The sequence below is a fragment of the Mobula hypostoma genome, chromosome 10 (assembly GCF_963921235.1).
Source record: "Mobula hypostoma chromosome 10, sMobHyp1.1, whole genome shotgun sequence".
Classification (NCBI taxonomy): domain Eukaryota; kingdom Metazoa; phylum Chordata; class Chondrichthyes; order Myliobatiformes; family Myliobatidae; genus Mobula; species Mobula hypostoma.
Window position 1 is genome coordinate 74736525 of NC_086106.1, and position 18191 is coordinate 74754715.

General features: G+C 43.3%; 1 protein-coding gene across 1 annotated transcript; it reads left to right on the plus strand.

Moving 5' to 3' along the window:
* Window positions 1-707: 707 nt before the first annotated feature.
* On the plus strand, window positions 708-3851 carry LOC134353331 (uncharacterized; the record flags this gene model as incomplete). Its single annotated transcript, XM_063061364.1, is given in 4 exon segments — window positions 708-1164; window positions 1167-2509; window positions 2512-3787; window positions 3790-3851. Coding segments are annotated over 4 exon segments (3138 nt in total), but the record flags the coding sequence as incomplete, so codon positions are not given.
* Between the last annotated feature and the right edge of the window lie 14340 nt (window positions 3852-18191).

An 18191-nucleotide genomic window follows, 5' to 3' on the forward strand; every position in this document is an offset into this window, starting at 1 on the left:
ACGCAGGACTGGTCAGCAACTGTCAGCAGGCTGGGTGGAGAGCGAGGTGTCTCCCAGTGGAGGTTGGTTGTAGGGGATTCGTAGCCCGTTCTTTAGTTAGAGCCTTCAGCATTTTGGGCATTGAGGGAGAGAGGAAGAGGAGAGCCATCCGCAGTACCACCAATGCGGCAGAGAGGGCCTCAAGATGGCTGTTGCTCAAGAGAGGGTAGCCATGGAGTCATAAGTAGCTAGCCATCTGGACACAAGCTGGGGTCTGATCAGCCCCGGCTGGGTCACCTGGAGGAGGTTGTATGATGTTGAAAGACCCGAAACACCCGATGATTCCAGGAACATCACGGAAGATGTGTCCAGAAGCATCAATAGATGTATGTACACAGCTTACACCCTGAGTTAATCAGTGACAACCAGGAAAGAGTGGTGACAACCGTGAAAAGAGTGGTGACGACTGGAGAGTCAGTGACAGCCCGGAGAGACGGCAACCAGGGCAGAACGGGCTGGCAACCCAATCTGCGTCCTCTGAGAGGAGGATCCCCACAAAAGCTACAAAGCATCTAAGGAAAAGATACCCTCAGGGGTGTCTGAGAGGTGGGGAGGATGAGCACCCCAGTCGGATGGACACAACAACATCAGACCCAGGCAATGAACAAACGACGATGAGGAAGCAGTGTGCATGTGGCAAAATCTGCAAGAACGATCGCGGCTTGAAGATGCACCAAGCGAGGATGAAGTGTTTGGCGGGAGCAGGAACAGCACAACGCGCAGGTGTCCAACCTGGTGAGACGAATGAGGGGCCAGGCCTGGAGTCACCCCATAGTGCCCGGAACCTCCAAGTGTTGCAAACTAATCCCTCGAACATGAAGTCTAACAGGAGGCAGATCAAATGGCCTGCAGCTAACATGACTTCACTGTGGAAGCAGTTTGATGAAGATGTTAATCAGATTCAGGAGGCAACGGCGAAGGGAGGGGTTGATAGGAAGCTGCAAGCCATGACAACAATTATTGTTAGTATCGCAGCTGAACGGTTCGGAGAAGAAGAGAAGGAAGGCTCCAAAACATCTTACTCGAAGAACCAAAGAGCATTGAGGATCCACAACATCAGGCAGGAGATGAAAGCGCTGAAGTCCCAATACAAGGAGGCAGGAGAAGAGGAGTGCATTGGCTTGGCCAGCTGATGTGCAGACTACGAAAGAAGATCAGGGTCCTCCGCCGGGAAGAGTGGCATTGGAGGCGGCGTCATGAAAGGGCTCGAAAACGTGCTGCATTTATCACCAACCCCTTCAAGTTCACCAAGGAGTTGCCGGGGGAGAAGCGCAGTGGGAAACTGGCCTGTTCGCAGGAAGACATAGACCAACGTCTGAAGAAGATATATAATGATCCTGAAAGAGAGCAGGAGTTGGGAGAGTGCGACATCCTAATAGACCCACCTGAACCGGATGTGCAGTTCGACATGTCGGAGCTGCAACTAAAGGAAGTCAGAGAGGTCGTCCGCAAAGCAAGGGCAAGCTCAGCTCCAGGACCAAGCAACACCTCGTACAAAGTGTGCAAGAACTGCCCTAAGCTCCTGCTGCGTCTGTGGAAGATCCTGAGAATCTGCTGGAGAAGGGGGAAGATCCCAGAACAGTGGAGAGTGGCTGAAGGGTTGTGGATCCCGAAGGAGGAAAATGCCACCCAGATAGATCAGTTTCGTATCATCTCCCTGCTGTGTGTCGAGGCGAAGATCTTCTTCAGTGCAGTTTCTAACCGGCTGTGCACCTACCTAGCAAAGAACACCTATATTGATACATCAGTCCAGAAGGGTGGCATTTCAGGGATGCCGGGCTGTCTGGAGCACATCGGTGTGGTGACACAGCTCATCAGGGAGGCCAGAGAGAACAAGGGCAACTTGTCAGTGTTGTGGCTCGACCTGGCAAATGCATATGGCTCCATTCCGCACAAGCTGGTGCAGCTCACACTGACCAAATATCACGTCCCCAGCAGAATCAGAGACCTTATCGCTGATTATTACAGCAACTTCAGGATGAGGGTCTCCTCAGGATCAATTACATCAACCTGGCACAAGGTGGAGATTGGCATCATCACAGGGTGCACTATCTCAGTGACACTGTTCTCTCTAGCCATGAACATGCTCACTAAGTCTGCTGAACCAGAGTGCAGAGGGCCCAGAATGAATTCTGCTCAATGGCAACCACCTATCAGGGCATTCATGGATGACCTCACAGTCACCACAGGATCAGTCCCAGGCTGCCAGAGGATTCTGCAAGGGCTCGAAAAGCTGGTGGAGTGGGCCCGGATGCGTTTCAAACCTGCCAAATCAAGATCGATGGTGCAGAGGAAAGGGAAGGTGGAGAACAAGTTCCGGTTCAGCATCGCAGGCACAGCCATCCCAACCTTCGCAGAAAAGCCAGTCAAGAGCTTAGGCAAAGTTTTTGACAGCTCTTTAAGGGACACAACATCCATTCAGGCAACCTGTACCGAATTGGATGGCTGGCTGAAATCTGTGGACAAGTCTGGCCTGGCCTACCTGGGAAGTTTAAAGCCTGGGTGTATCAGCATGGCATTCTGCCCACAATCCTGTGGCCCCTCCTCATCTATGCAGTTCCGATCTCGACAGTCGAAACCTTAGAGAGGAGGATTAGCAACCACCTCAGGAGATGGCTGGGGCTGCCAAAGAGCCTGAGCAGCATCGCACTCTATGGACACCACAACAAACTGCATCTGCCCTTCAAATCCTTGGAGGAAGAATTCAAGGTAACAAGAGCCAGAGAAGTGCTACAGTATAGGGACTCAAGTGATCCGAAGGTGGCTACAGCAGGGATCCAAGTAAGTACTGGCATGAAGTGGAGGGCAGAGGAAGCTGTTCAGGAGGCAGAGGCGAGGCTGCATCACAGGAGGCTGGTGGGAGTGGTCACACGAGACCGAGCTGGGCTAGGATCCTTTCCAACTCCCCAAATGGACACCAGAGGGAAGGAAAGGTGTCGTCTAGTTCAGGAGGAGGTGAGAGCAGTAGTGGAGGAGATGAGAGCCTGCAAGGCGGTGGGAATGAAGCAACAGCGAGCTTGGACAAGATGGGAGAATGCGGTTGAGAGGAAAGTGACCTGGGCTGATCTTTGGAAAGCCGAACCACACCGCATCCAATTTCTCATCCAGGCAGTGTACGATGTGCTTCCAAGCCCATCAAACCTGCACACATGGGGCAAGGCAGAGTCATCTGCGTGCCCACTGTGCTCCAAGCGAGAAACCCAAGAGCACATCCTCAGCGGCTGTGCAAGGGCACTTGGTGAGGGACGGTACAGGTGGAGGCATGATCAGGTCCTGGAGAGCATCGCTGAAGCCGTCAGCGCAGGAGTTGAGTGGGCAAAGCGGTCCCGACCCTCCAAGCAGACCATTGCCTTTGTCAGAGCTGGGAAGCAGCCAATACCTGCCAAAAGAACATCTGCAGGCATTCTGACCTCTGCAAGGGACTGGAAGCTGTTGGTGGACCTCGAAGGGCAGCTGAAGTTCCCCAACCATATCGCAGCCACCACCCTGCGACCAGACATTGTCCTAGTGTCTGAGTCTACTAAGCAAGTGGTGCTGCTGGAGCTGACAGTCCCATGGGAAGATAGCTTGGAAGAGGCCTTTGAAAGGAAGCTCTCCAAGTACGCAGGACTAGTCAGCAACTGTCAGCAGGCTGGGTGGAGAGCGAGGTGTCTCCCAGTGGAGGTTGGTTGTAGGGGATTCGTAGCCCGTTCTTCAGTTAGAGCCTTTAGCATTTTGGGCATCGAGGGAGAGAGGAAGAGGAGAGCCATCGCAGTACCACCGATGCGGCAGAGAGGGCCTCAAGACGGCTGTGGCTCAAAAGAGGGGAGCCATGGAGTCATAAGTAGCTAGCCATCTGGACACAAGCTGGGGTCTGATCATCCCCGGCTGGGTCACCTGGAGGAGGTTGTATGATGTTGAAAGACGCGAAACACCCGATGATACCAGGAACATCACTGAAGATGTGTCCAGAAGCATCAATAGATGTACGTACACAGCAAACTTTCACACAGTAATCTTAAAAGCACATCCTCTGGAATTTGACATTTCTACCCTGAGGAGAAGACTCTGACTCTCTATCTATGTGTTTAATAATTTTAAGAACCTTCTTCCCTCAAGGCTTGATGCTCCAAGGAGAATAACCCAGTTTTTTCACCCTTTTGTTGTAACTCATTAATCTCAACACCCCCACAATTGAAAGCAAGCATTTCATAACCTTCTTTGCCATCTTATCCACTTGTGTAGCCACTTTTAGTTAACTATGCATTTAGAACCCAAGATTCCGGTGTACTTCAAATTCATCAAGATGTTTACCATTAACTTCACACTTCTTCCTTTCATTTGACCCCCTAAAGTGCAACACCTCCCACTTGCCCAGATTAAAATGCACATGCCACCTCTCTCTCCATATCAGAATCTGGTTTATTTTCACCAGCAAGTGTCATGAAATTTGTTAACTTAGCAGCAGCTGTACAACGCAACACATGATAATACAGAAAAGAAAAATTAAATAAGTAAAAATAAATAAGTAAAGTTGTTTTATATATTTTAATATGTATTAAATATATATAGAATATATTTTAATATATATTAAATAGATTTAAAATGGTGCAAAGCAGAAATAATATGTATAATAAAGTGAGGCAGTGTTTATGGGTTCAATCTCAGTTTAGGAATCGCATGGCGGAGGGGAAGAAGCTATGGCCACCAAATGCTTTACTACCACTAGGCTTAGTTCAGAATCCTCTGGCAGGCTATGACTATTGCAGTATAAACCTGTAATTAAAGCCAATTGCTGCGACGCTCTGGTCCCTTCCTCTACTGCATTCCACGTGCCCGGGGCTATAAACCACACTCTGGGGAGGAAGGGTATCTAATCTTGACAACTGCTGCCACCTGATCCCATCAGTATTTATTACCCTCATGGGGAGTGAGCAGCACTCTCAGGGCAATATTGACTGTGTATTGGGACAACAACCTCCCATCCCTCTACTAAACAGACTCACTCTGGTATCACCCTCATCCTATATTCTTAACAACCATGCGGCCAGAAGTTCTCCCAGCTTCTGCTTGTACCTATCCACCAATCAAAGCAGTTCCTTGGCAAACTCCCCAATCTCTGCCGGTTGTATCCTTGGGCCTACTGTACTATTCCCCCGCACCAATGCTCCCGTACATAAGGTTCAGAGGCATGGGACCAAATGGTCACATTATGGCCTGTACTGTCTCAGATGCATAGGGAGAAGGAAGATCATCTTGCGGGAGGATCATAAAACTCTGCCTTATTCTCACCATCCTCACCATCCAGTCGGCTATCCACACCCACATCCATGTGTTGCAATGATCTACCTGCAGCATCGAGGCTCAGACCCTAATAGAATCTGGTTGACAACTAGCTTGTCTGACAGCCTCTGACTGCGGCACCATCAACACCTGCCAGACTATCTCCGTACCCTTGTCTTCTAGCTCTTTGGTCCAGGTTGGTGCTGACCCAGCCAGCTTCCCCCATGGTGGTGCAGCACTGGGGCAACATCTCCACTTTGTCCTTTACACTTATTATCTCCTGCTCTCTCTCTGATTGTCTATTACTGGTGTATAATGATGGCTGCCAGCACCCAGAAAGCATCCCTCTGGTTTTCCTTCCATTTGGGAGAACCTTGCCTCATTAAGTACAGACACAACGTGGTGTCCAACTTTCACCCCACAGGACTAGCCTACGGGCATCCTGTAATCCTCCAGTAGGTTAGTGAGACTCCCAAATCCTGCACTGTTGTCAGTCCACTTCAGGACTAGGCACTGCTCACACAGCCTTCCTCTAAAGATATTTTTCCTTCTAAAGATAATCATCTTCTCTTCAATCACTGAATCCTGCCAACTATGCAAAATGTTACGGGGAAGCAAAAACACCCTCACAAGGTGTTAGGCCCTGATGGTGTACCTAGCAGGGCATTGAAAGCCTGGGCCAACTGATTGGCAGGAGTGATTAAGAACATCTTCATTCTCCCACTGCTGCAATTGAAGATTACATCTGCTTCAAAAGGTTGACAATCTTTCTATCATCACAATAGGGCCTACAGCGGATGCAATCTCACTGGCTCTCCACTTGGCTTTGGATCATCTTAACAATAGCAATACCTACATCAGGCTGCTCTTTATTGATTACAGCTAAGCATTCAATGCTATCATATCCTCAATACTAATTAACAAGCTCCAAAACCTAGCCCTTTGTACCTCTCTAAGCAACTGGATCTTAAGTTTCCGCAGCTGGAGACCACAATCATTGCCAATTGGAAATAACATCTCCGCGTCGCAAACAATAAGCATTGGCACACTTGAGGTTTGCGTACTTAACCTATTGCTCTACTCTCTCTATGCACACAATTATGTTACTAGGTACATCTCAAATGACATCTAGAAATTTGGCAATGACACAACTATTGTTTCCAGAATTTTGGATGGTGACAAAGAGGCATACAGGAGGAAGGTAGATCAGCTGGTAGAGTGGTGCTGAAACAACAAACATGAACTCAACGTCAATAAGACCAAGGAATTGATTGCAGACTTCAGGAAGAGGAAATTGAGGAAACAAACCAGTCCTCATCATGCGATCAACAGGAGAAAGATTGAACAGTTTCATGTCTTTGGGGGTCAACATTGCTGAAGATCCGTCCTAGGCCCAGCATATTGATGCAATCACAAAGGAGGCACAGCAGCAGCTATATTTCAGTAGGATCTGAGGAGACTTAATGTGTCACCAAAGACTCTCGCAAATTTCTACAGATGTGCCATGGAGAACTTTCTAACTGCTTGAATCACTATCTGGCATAGATTGGCCACTGCACAGAATTGGAAAAAGTTACAGGAAGTTGCAAACTCAGCCAGCTCCATCATAGCCACTAGCCTACTCAACATTGGAGACATAGTCAAATGTTGATGCGTCATTCAGGACCACCATCACCCAGAACATGCCCTCTTCTCATTGCTACCATTAAGGCGGAGGCACAGAAGCCAGAAGACACACACTCAATATTTTAGAAACAACTTTTGCCCAACCATATTTGGGTTTCTGAATGGATAATGAACATTACCTCACTATTTTTTTCTATTTACACTACTTACAATATGTATAATATAAGCAATGCAAAAAGAAAATTAAATAAATAAGTATTTCTTTCTGTAATTTATAGTTTTTTTTTCATTATGGTTTGCAATGTCCTTTTGCTACAAACCAACATATTTCATGACATATACCAGTGATACTAAACCTGATTCAGATTTGTATCCTGATTATAAATTCAAAGGACAAATGAGGGACAAATTTTTTACACAGAGAGTTGTGGGTGCCTGGAATACGCTGCTCAGGGTGGTAGTCGAGGCAGAAACATTAGGGACTTTTAAAAGACGTTTAGGTAAGCACATGAATATGGGGGAAATGTAAGGATATGGACATTGTGTAGGCAGAAGAGGTTAGTTTAGTTGGCTATTTAGAGAAATTAGTAATTCAATTGGTTCAGCACAACATTGTGGGCTGAAAGACATGTTCCTGTGCTTTACTGTTCAATGAACTATGTTCTGTGTCCTTAAATAAAATGCAGAAAGCTGTAGACACAGTTCAGCACATCTTGGAAACCAGTATTCCATCCATGGACTCTGTCTATACTTCTTGCTGCCTCAATAAAGCAGCCTGCAGAATCTAAGACCCACCTTATCCTTTCTTTGCCCCTCTCCCATCAGGGAGAAGATATGAAAGTCTGAAAGATGGTACCGCAAGGCTCAAGGACGGCAGAAATCAGACCCTTGATCAGACCTCTTGTAGTTACAGTGGACTTTTGACCTCACAGTCAACCTCATTATGATCTTACAATTTATTGTTTATCTGCGCTACACTTTCTCTGTAGCTTTTACAGTTTACTCTGCATTTTTATTATCTTTACTTGCTCAGCCTCAATGCACTACGCAATAATTTGATCCGTAATATCAGTATGTAAGACAAGCTTTTCAGTGTGCCTTGATACATGTAACAATAATAATAAACAAAAAAACAACAACTAGATGGTCCTCTGATCTCATTTCAATCGTGACTTCTCATTTTGTTGCACTCTTACTTTAAAGTAGCAGCCTATGTTCAGATACAAATATGTATTTTGACTTGCCACAGTATAACCATATAACCATATAACAATTACAGCACGGAAACAGGCCATCTCGGCCCTTCTAGTCCGTGCCGAACTCCTACCCTCACCTAGTCCCACTGACCTGCACTCGATCCATAACCCTCCATTCCCTTCCTGTCCATATATCTATCCAAATTAACTTTAAACGACAACATTGAACCTGCCTCAACCACTTCTGCTGGAAGCTCGTTCCACACAGCCACCACTCTCTGAGTAAAGAAGTTCCCCCCCCTTGTTACCCCTAAACTTTTGCCCTTTAACTCTCAACTCATGTCCTCTTGTTTGAATCTTCCCCACTCTCAATGGAAAAAAGCCTATCCACGTCGACTCTATCAACCCCCCTCATAATTTTAACCTCCTCTATCAAGTCCCTTCTCAACTTCTATGCTCCAAAGAATAAAGACCCAACTTGTTCAGCCTTTCTCTGTAACAGGTGATGAAACCCAGGTAACATTCTAGTAAATCTTCTCTGTACTCTCTCTATTTTGTTGACATCTTTCCTATAATTCAGTGACCAGAACTGTACACAATACTCCAAATTTGCCCTCACCAATGCCTTATACAATTTCAACATCACATCCCAACTCCTATATTTAATGCTCTGATTTATAAAGGCCAGCAAACCAAAAGCTTTCTTCACCACTCTATCCACATGAGATTCCGCCTTCAGGGAACTATGCACCATTATTCCTAGATGGTCACAGGCAGGAATGACTTCCCATGGAGGAGTTGATACTAACCAAAACCAACCTAACAAGGCACTTCATCACCGTAGATGTGAGTGTTACTGGACAATAGTCGTTAAGGCAGCTCACATTGCTCTTCTTGGGCACTGATATGATCATTGCCCAAGAAGAGCAGTGTGAGAACTTCTGGATGTAGCAATGACAGATTGAAAATGTCTTTGAACACACTTGCCAGTTGTTTGGCACACGTTTACAGAGCCCTACCAGGTACATCATTGGGGCCTGCTGTCTTATGAGGGCTCAGCCTTTTAAAAGACCTCCTGACATCAGCCTCTGACTCTGATCACCGGGTCACCGGCTGCCGCAGGGATCCTCACAGCTGGTGTTTTATTCTCCATTTCAAAGCCTGCATAAAAGACGTTGAGCCTATCTGGGAGTGAAGCATCACTGACATCACGATGTTAGGTTTCATTTTGTCAGAAGTAATGGCCTGTGAACTCTGTCAGAGTTCTCATACATCAATTCCGCCTCTAACCTCAATCAGAATTTTCTTTTAGTCTTGAGATAGCCCTCTGCAAGCTATACCTGGCTTTGCTATGTCGTCTTGGATCAATAGACTTGAATGTCACAGATCTAGCCCTCAGAAGAATACAAATTGGTTCATCCACGACTTTTGATTTGGGTATGTAAAGTATGTTATGTACCCCTAGGGGTCATATTTTCTATGGACTAAATGTTTAGAAAGAGAGAGACAGTTGTACAACACAAACACCTTGTTATTAAGAGAGAGAGAGGCGAAGACTGCTTTGAGATGGTGTTATGATTTCTCTGCAGCGTGTTAACACTTTTGCAAGGACACTACCAGCTTCTGTGTTCCTACAGAGGGAGAAGGGAGGAGCTACTTGATGGACAGCTGGTGTTCAGCATGGTGAGATAAATAGAAGGTCTGCTGGTAGACAGACAGACACAAGATTTTGGACACTGGATGAGCTTTGTTGTGCCCACAGAAAGGTTACTCCCTGAACAATACTATGAATAATATTACAAGAGGATGATAAGTACGGATCTTCCCTAGGTTATGAACACTCAAACTATGCACAGCCCATACATATGAACGAGCATGTGGGAGACCTGCAGTATGGGGTTGTCAGTTGCTGCAGGCATCTTTTGCCATTAAGATACTCATTTGGTAGCCACATTTCTGATTTGCAATTAATTTGCAAACAGTTCAGAACAACAGAGCCCTGCTGAAACCTGGGGAGAAACTGTAACAACAGAGCTTAAGCTTTTCGATTGTTCATCCAAGCTGAAAGTTTCAGCACAAAGATCAGACAAAAGATAAAGAAAAAAAGGAAATTATATTATTGCAAAATAGATAGGGATCTTATTGTTAAAACTGAGAGTAAATATTTACTTGTGGTATTGCTTCAGCTAATAGTGTCGTTGTCCCCTAGTGCCTAACCATATAACCATATAACAATTACAGCACGGAAACAGGCCATCTCGGCCCTTCTAGTCTGTGCCAAACTCTTATTCTCACCTAGTCCCACTGACCTGCACTCAGCCCATAACCCTCCATTCCTTTCCTGTCCATATATCTCTCCAATTTAATTTTAAATGACAACATTGAACCTCCCTCAACCACTTCCGCTGGAAGCTCGTTCCACACAGCTACTACTCTCTGAGTAAAGAAGTTCCCCCTCATGTTACCCCTAAACTTCTGTCCTTTAACTCTCAACTCATGTCTTCTTGTTTGAATCTTCCCCACTCTCAATGGAAAAAGCCTATCCTCGTCAACTCTATCTATCCCCCTCATAATTTTAAACACCCCTATCAAGTCCCCCCTCAACCTTCTATGCTCCAAAGAATAAAGACCTAACTTGTTCAACCTTTCTCTGTATCTTAGGAGATGAAACCCAAGCAACATTTTAGTAAACCTCCTCTGTACTCTCTGCATCACTTTAGTCGATTAACAAAATAACAAATTCTGCATTTATTTACTTCAGCTCTTTATTCTAAAATGCCGTTTTTCATACCTGTGAGTCAATGTCTTTGCATTATATCGTTATTCCATCACTGAAAGCTAAGGTGCATGTCTTGTGTATTTATCCACTCGTTTGATTGTTGTGATTTTATTCTGCAGTGTATTGTCTTTATAAATAGTGAATGTAATAAATAATCTAGGGAGTTATACAACCATTTCTCTAGATTTCCAGTGAGTTTTACAAACTAGTAAAACACTGTGCTTTGATTTCTCAGTGATTTTTCCACGAAATTGATTCGTTAAGCTAATTTATTTCCCAGATAATCTTGTAGTCTCTTCTATATTTCAATTTAAATTCAAAGTCAAGTTTATTGTCATATATGCAAGTGCAATGAAAAACTATTTACATCAGCATCACAGGTACATAGCTTCATATAAGCAGCCTAGAAAGAAAAACATAAATTATGCGTACACATTTTTATAAGAAAATACAATCAGAACAAATAATACAAAGTCCATTTGAATGCAAAGCAGTTAAAGTGTTCATAGTTTTTTTAACTGTAGTGATTAGGATTTTGTCAGCTCAAGCACCAAATTGTTGAAGGGAAGTAGCTGTTCTTTAAAACTGGTGGTGTGGGACTTTAGGCTTCTGTATCTCCAACTTGATGGTAGCTGGGAAATGATGATGTTGCCCAGATGTTGGAACCTTAATGATGGATGTATCCTGTAGATACTACAAATGGTGGGGAGGGATGTGCCCATAATTTATTGGGCAGCGTCTACTGCCCTATGCAGTTTCATACACTCCTGTTTGTTCATATTAACATACCTGACTATGGTGCAACCAGTCAGGCTACTTTCTGCAACGTATCTGTGGAAGGAGAGTTTGGTGACAAGCCAAACCTACTTAAAGTCCTAAGAAAGTAAAAACATTGGCATGCTTTCCTTATAAATACATCTATGCAATCTTATGGTTTAAGACAGCACTCTTTAAGAAGCTCAGCGACTGCTTGCTGGTGGAAAATAAAACAAAGAAAACAACTAAATACATTATTATTCACAACTTTTAGGTAAACAATCACTGCAAACAATAAACTATAACTTCCCTGTTGAACTGCCTGTATGACCTGGCATTTTTGCAGTGGGAACTGAAGTCTCGAAGGTGTAGGACAGCCTGGTTCATAAAACAGATTAGGAACTCTATTTTTTTGGTTAACCCGTGTAGAAAGTACAGTATATCACAGTATTTTGAACAAATTCATTGCCATTGGCTGATGGACTTCAAAACTTGAGAGTATACAAAATGCAAATGTGTAACGTATTTATGACCCCACTAACAGTTCAAGTTAAAAAATACATGTGGACGAAGATATTAACTGTCCTGTGCTATCACCAGTGGGATCATCAGTTGATCTGCCACCTGTCCGCAGGAGTTTCGACCCGCTTATGATCAAGACTCCCTCGAGCTGGTGGGCCAGCAGTGCTAAAGCACCACCTCCCACTGGTGAGCTTGAAAACTTGGCATCTGCCTCTATCAGAGTTGTTGGTCACTTCCATCCAACTGATAGTTTGCTCTTCAGGTGTCTATGCAACTACTGAAGGGTTTGCAAGATATGTATACACTGTCAGACTATCTGCCCCTCTGGACATATTTGGTCCACACCCATGCTGATCCTTTCTCTGCTGCCTCAGCTACAGCCCTGCTGGTTGACTTGATCTCTCTTCTACTGAAGTCAAGGTCACACAGCCACTTCTGGAGAGTGAACGCAATAAACCCACGGCAGCCTACTTTGAATGGATAGCATGAGACCTTCCACCTTCTGTCTCTGCACTCTGATCTTAATTCTGCATACTTGGTTAACTTGTGCTCATGGGCTTCATCAATGTTGTCTTCCCAGGGGATTGTGAGTTCACCAATAACCACTTCTCTACTGGTGTCAGACCATACGATTATATCTGGATGCATTGTTGTGAAAGCTATTTGCTCCAGGAAACTGCCTTTCCCATCCAGGTCGGCCTTGACACACTAATCATTGGCTGAAGAAAGTGTGTTTGATCGTGGGCCTGCGCTGTACACCCTTGACTTGGAGCCTTCTTTCACAAATGATATGCAATGTTCTGTGCAACATGGGGCATGAAATAAGTTGTGCTGCAGTACTCTCTGCTCAACCGCTTCTGTTACAACTTTGAGAAAGTTGTTATGTCTCCAAGTGTGCATGCTGCTGGAAAGATTGACTCTGCATGCACTCAAAATATGTTGAAGTGTTCCCTTCTCGCCACAAGCAGCACACCTGTCTGTCTTATCTTCATACCAGGTGCTGAGGTTGGCAGGTGTTGGGAGCAGATCGTATGCTGCTCTGCATAGAAACTAACAAAGATAAAGATAAAGGAGCTAACAAAGATAAATTACAGAGAAGGGAGGATTCAAGATTCAAGATTGTTTAATGTCATTTCCTGTGCACAAGTGTAAGGAGAATGAAATAATTGTTATTCGTGATCAAATGCAGTACAAAAAGAGACACAAAAGATGAAGAACACAATAATAATAAGACACAATAAAGATATACAATAGCTTATACACATAGATAGATTGTATGTCCATAAAGTGATGCTAGGCTCTACATAAGGTGACTGATGGGAAATTATATAATAATGGTGGAGCTATTGGGTGAAGATATTGATCAGTCTTATCACCTGGGGAAAGTAACACTTTTTGAATTTGGTGATCCTGGTGTGGACGCAATATAATCTCCTCCCCGATGGGACTGGGACAAGCAGTCCATGAGCAGGGTGTGTGGAATCGTTCATGACGTAACTGGCCCTTTTCTGGCATCGTTCTGTATATATGTCCTTGATGGTGGGTAGGATGATTCTAGTAATGTATTGGGCAGTTTTGACTTCCTATCCACCGCAGTTCAGTTTCCATACCAAGCAGTGATGTAGTTTGTTAGGATGTTCACTATGGTGCATCAGTAGAATGATATGAGTATGGATGAGAAAAGTCCAGCTCACTTCATCTTCTTCAGAAAGTAGAGGCATTGGTGAGCTTTCTTGAATGTGTGGAATGTGTTCGGGAACTATGAGAGTTTGTGTGTTATATGCACTCTCAGGAGCTTCAAACTACTTGCCAAGGGCTGTATTTCATTAGGACTTCAAGGAGACTTAGTGTGTCACCAAAGACTCTCGCAGATTTTTACAGATGTACAATGGAGGGCATTCTAATTGGCTGCATCACCATCTAGTATGGATGGGAATCTGCACAGGATTGGAACGTGCTGCAGAAAGTTGCAAACTCAGTCAGCTCTGTCATGGACACGAGCCTCCCCAGCACTGAGGACATCCTCAAAAGTGATGCTTCAAAAAGGCAGTATCCATCATTAAGGGCCCCCATCACCTCGGCCACCCAGCCCTTCTTGCGTTACTACCATCAAGGAGGAGGTACAGGAGCTTCAAGACTCAGACTCAATATTTTAGAAACAGTTTCTACCACTCCACCATCAGATTTCTGAATGGTCAATAAACACATGTACTATACAGTGTACACTACCTCACTGTTTTTTCTTCTTTTACTCTCTTTTTGCACTACTTTTTAAATTTAATTTTATATATTCATATATTTCTTATTGTAATATATGTTATGCATTCAAATGTACTGCTGCCACGAAACAACAAATTTCATGACATTTACCAGTAATATTACACCTGATTTGATTCTGATTCTAAAACTTTATTTAATTTGGCTACAAAACAGGATTTATTAAAAACCATTATTCATCTTTAAATATTAGGAGGTTAATGAATATTGTTTATACCCCCTCATTTAACACTCCGGAATGTAGTATTTCATTAGATGCTGAAAAAGCCTTTGATAGAGTTGAATGGCCTTATTTATTAGTGTGTTCGAGAAATATAATTTTAGTCCAATATTCATATCCTGGATTAAATTGTTATATCATACCCCTGTAGCTTCGCTTTGTACTAATAAACAAAGATCTCCCTTTTTTCTTCTATCTTGCGGTACTAGGCAAGGATGCCCTCTTATTCCTTTATTATTTAATATTGCCCTTGAACTTTTAGCAATTGCTATCCATGACTTGCCCAGCATTTTTGGTATTACCTGTGGAAATGAAATACATAAATTATCACTATATGCAGATAATTTGTTATTATATATCTCTAATCCGGAGAAATCAATTCCTGTTATTTTAGCTTTGTTGGCTCAATTTAGTAATTTTTCTGGCTATAAATTAAACCTTATTAGGAGTGAATTATTTCCCCTAAATAAGCAGGTTCCTATTTATGGATGATTACCATTTAAATTGGTTACTGACTCTTTTATATATTTAGGGATTATAATCACGAAAAAGCGTAAAGATTCATTTAAAGCTAATTTTTTACCTTTAATTGATCAGATTAAACTTTTGTTTACTAAATGGTCACCAATGTCTTTGTCTTTAATTGGTCGGATCAATGCTATTAAGATGATTATTTTGCCTAAATTTCTATATGTATTTCAATCGGTTCCAATTTTTATTCCAAAATCCTTTTTTGATAATGTTGATTCAAAAATTTCTTCACATATATGGCAGAACAAAAACCCTAGGCTAGATAAAAGACATTTACAGAAATCAAAAAAGGGGGGGGGGGGTGTTAGCTCTCCTGAATTTTAGATTTTACTATTGGGCAATTAATATTCAATACTTAAAATTTTGGTTACGAGACTTGGATGCAATTTCAAGTCCACGTTGGGTAATTCTTGAATGTAATTCATTACAAGGGTTTTCACTGGGTTCTGTTTTAGGGACTTCGCTTCCTTTCCTTCTTTCTAAATTTTATAAACAAATGAATAATCCTAATTTGGCTACAAAAATGACAAAATTAACATGATTGTATAGATTTAAAAAAATACATCCAATTTTATTTTATTAAAGCAAAATATCTAAATCAAACCTAATTATTTTGCTGCACCACAGGGCTGTGTACTTAGCCCCCTGTTTTGCTTGATTATGTACTTATGACTGTGAGGCTAAGTACAACTCCTATGACATATTCAAGTTTGCTGATGACACCATCATTGTTGACTGAATCAAAGGTGGAGATGAATTGGCATGAAGGAGAGGCGGGGGGGGTGGCAAATCTGGCTGAATAGTGCCACAACAACGTCTCACTCAAAGTCAGCAAAACCAAAGAGCTGATTATTAACTTCAAGAGGGGGAAACTGGAGGTCAAAAAGCAAGTCCTCATTAGGAAATCAAAATGAGAGTGTTGTTAACTTTAAATTCCTTGGTATTATCATTTCAGAGGATCGGTCCTGGAACCAACCCGTAAGTGTCATTACAAAGAATGCACAACGGCATCTCTGCTTTCTTAGAAGTTTGCACAGATTTGGCATGTCATCCAAAACTTTGACAAACTTTATATTGTTTACTGACATTTTTAATCTCTCCCTCTCCCAGTGCAGAGTGCCCTCCTGCTTCAAATTATCCACTTTTGTCCCCGTACCAAAAAAGACCAAGGTAACATACCTGAATGACTGGCAGCCTTTTGCACTCACCTCAAAAATAAGCAAATACTTTGAAAGGCTGGTCAAGGATTACATCTGCAGCTTGCTACCACCCAAACTGGACCCCCAACAATTCGCTTACTGGCACAACTGATCGACAGGCGATGCAATAGCCACTGCTCTACATACAGTCCTTACACATCTGGAGAAGGAGGATGCGTATGTGAGAATGCTGTTCTTGGACTACAGTTCAGCATTCAACACCATAGTTCCATCCAGGCTTGACAAGAACCTCAGAGATCTGGGCCATGACCCTGTCTTGTGCAGCTGGATCCTGGACTTCCTGTCAGATCACTGGCAGATGATAAGAGTGGGCTCCCTCACCTCCATCCCTCTGACTCACAATAAAAGAGCCCCTCAGAGCTGTAGCTAACTACCCTCCTTTACCCCCTGTATACCCATGACTCTGTCACCACCACAGCTCTAATCTGTTAATTAAATTTGCTGACAACACTACATTGATCTCAAACAATAACGAGGTGACCAACAGGGAAGAAGTCATCTCTTCAACACAGTGGTGTCAAGAAAACAACTTCTCCCTTAATGTCACAGAAACAAAGGAGCTGGTTGTGGATTTCAGGAGGAATGGAGATGGGCTAACCCCTATTAACATCAATGGATCTGGGGTTGAGAGGGTAAACAGCTTTAAGTTCCTTGGCATCCACATCACCGAGGAACTCACGTGATCTGTACACACCAGCTGTGTGGTGAAAAAGGAACAATAGCACCTCTTTCACCTCAGTTGGTTGAGGAAGTTTGGTATGGGCCCCCAAATCCTAAGAACTTTCTATAGGGGCACAATTGAGAGCATCTGGAAAGGCTGTATCACTGCCTGGTATGGGAACTCTGCCTCCCTTAATTGCAGGACTCTGCAGAGAGTGGTGTGGACAGCCCAGTGCATCTGAAATTGTAAACTTCCCATAATTCAGGACACTTACAAGGACAGGTGTGTAAAAAGGGCCTGAAGGATCAGTGGCGACCCAAGTCATCCCAACCACAACCTGTTCCAGCTGCTACCATCCGGGAAACAGTACCGCGGCATAAAAGCCAGGAACAACAGGCTCTGGGACAGCTTCTTCCACCAGGGTGATTAACTCACATTGACTTGAGTGTATTCTATGTTACATTGACTGTTCTATTTATTATAAATTATTATAAATTACTATGATTGCACATTGCACATTTAGAGATGTAACGAAAAGATTTTTACTCCTTATATATGTGAAAGATGAAAGAAATAAAGTCATTTCAATTCAATATATATATGTTGATGCACAATGAACAGCATGCTAACTGCTTGCACATTGAACTAGTATGGAAACACCAATGATCCTCAATGGAAAACCTATAAAAAGTAGTGGAAACATCTCAGTCCATCACACAAATGCTCTCTTCATCACTGAGTACACCCACAAGGATCTGTGCCACAAGAAAACATCAAAGACCCCACCATCCAGGCCATGCTCATTTCTCACTGCTGCTATTGGCAAGGAGGTACAGAAGTCCAGGGTCCCACAAAATCAAGTTCAGGAACAGTCATTACCCTTTAACCATTAGGCTCCTGAACTAGCGTGGACAATTCCATTGACCCCAACTTTGAACTGATTCTGTAAACTTTGGACTCACTTTCAAGTACTCTACACCTCATGTACTTAATATTACTTATTTATTTATGATTTTTATGTATTTACACAGTTTCTCTTCTTTGCACTTTGGTTGTTTGTCTGTCTTTGTTTGTTTGTGGTTTTCCTTTGACTCCATTGTGT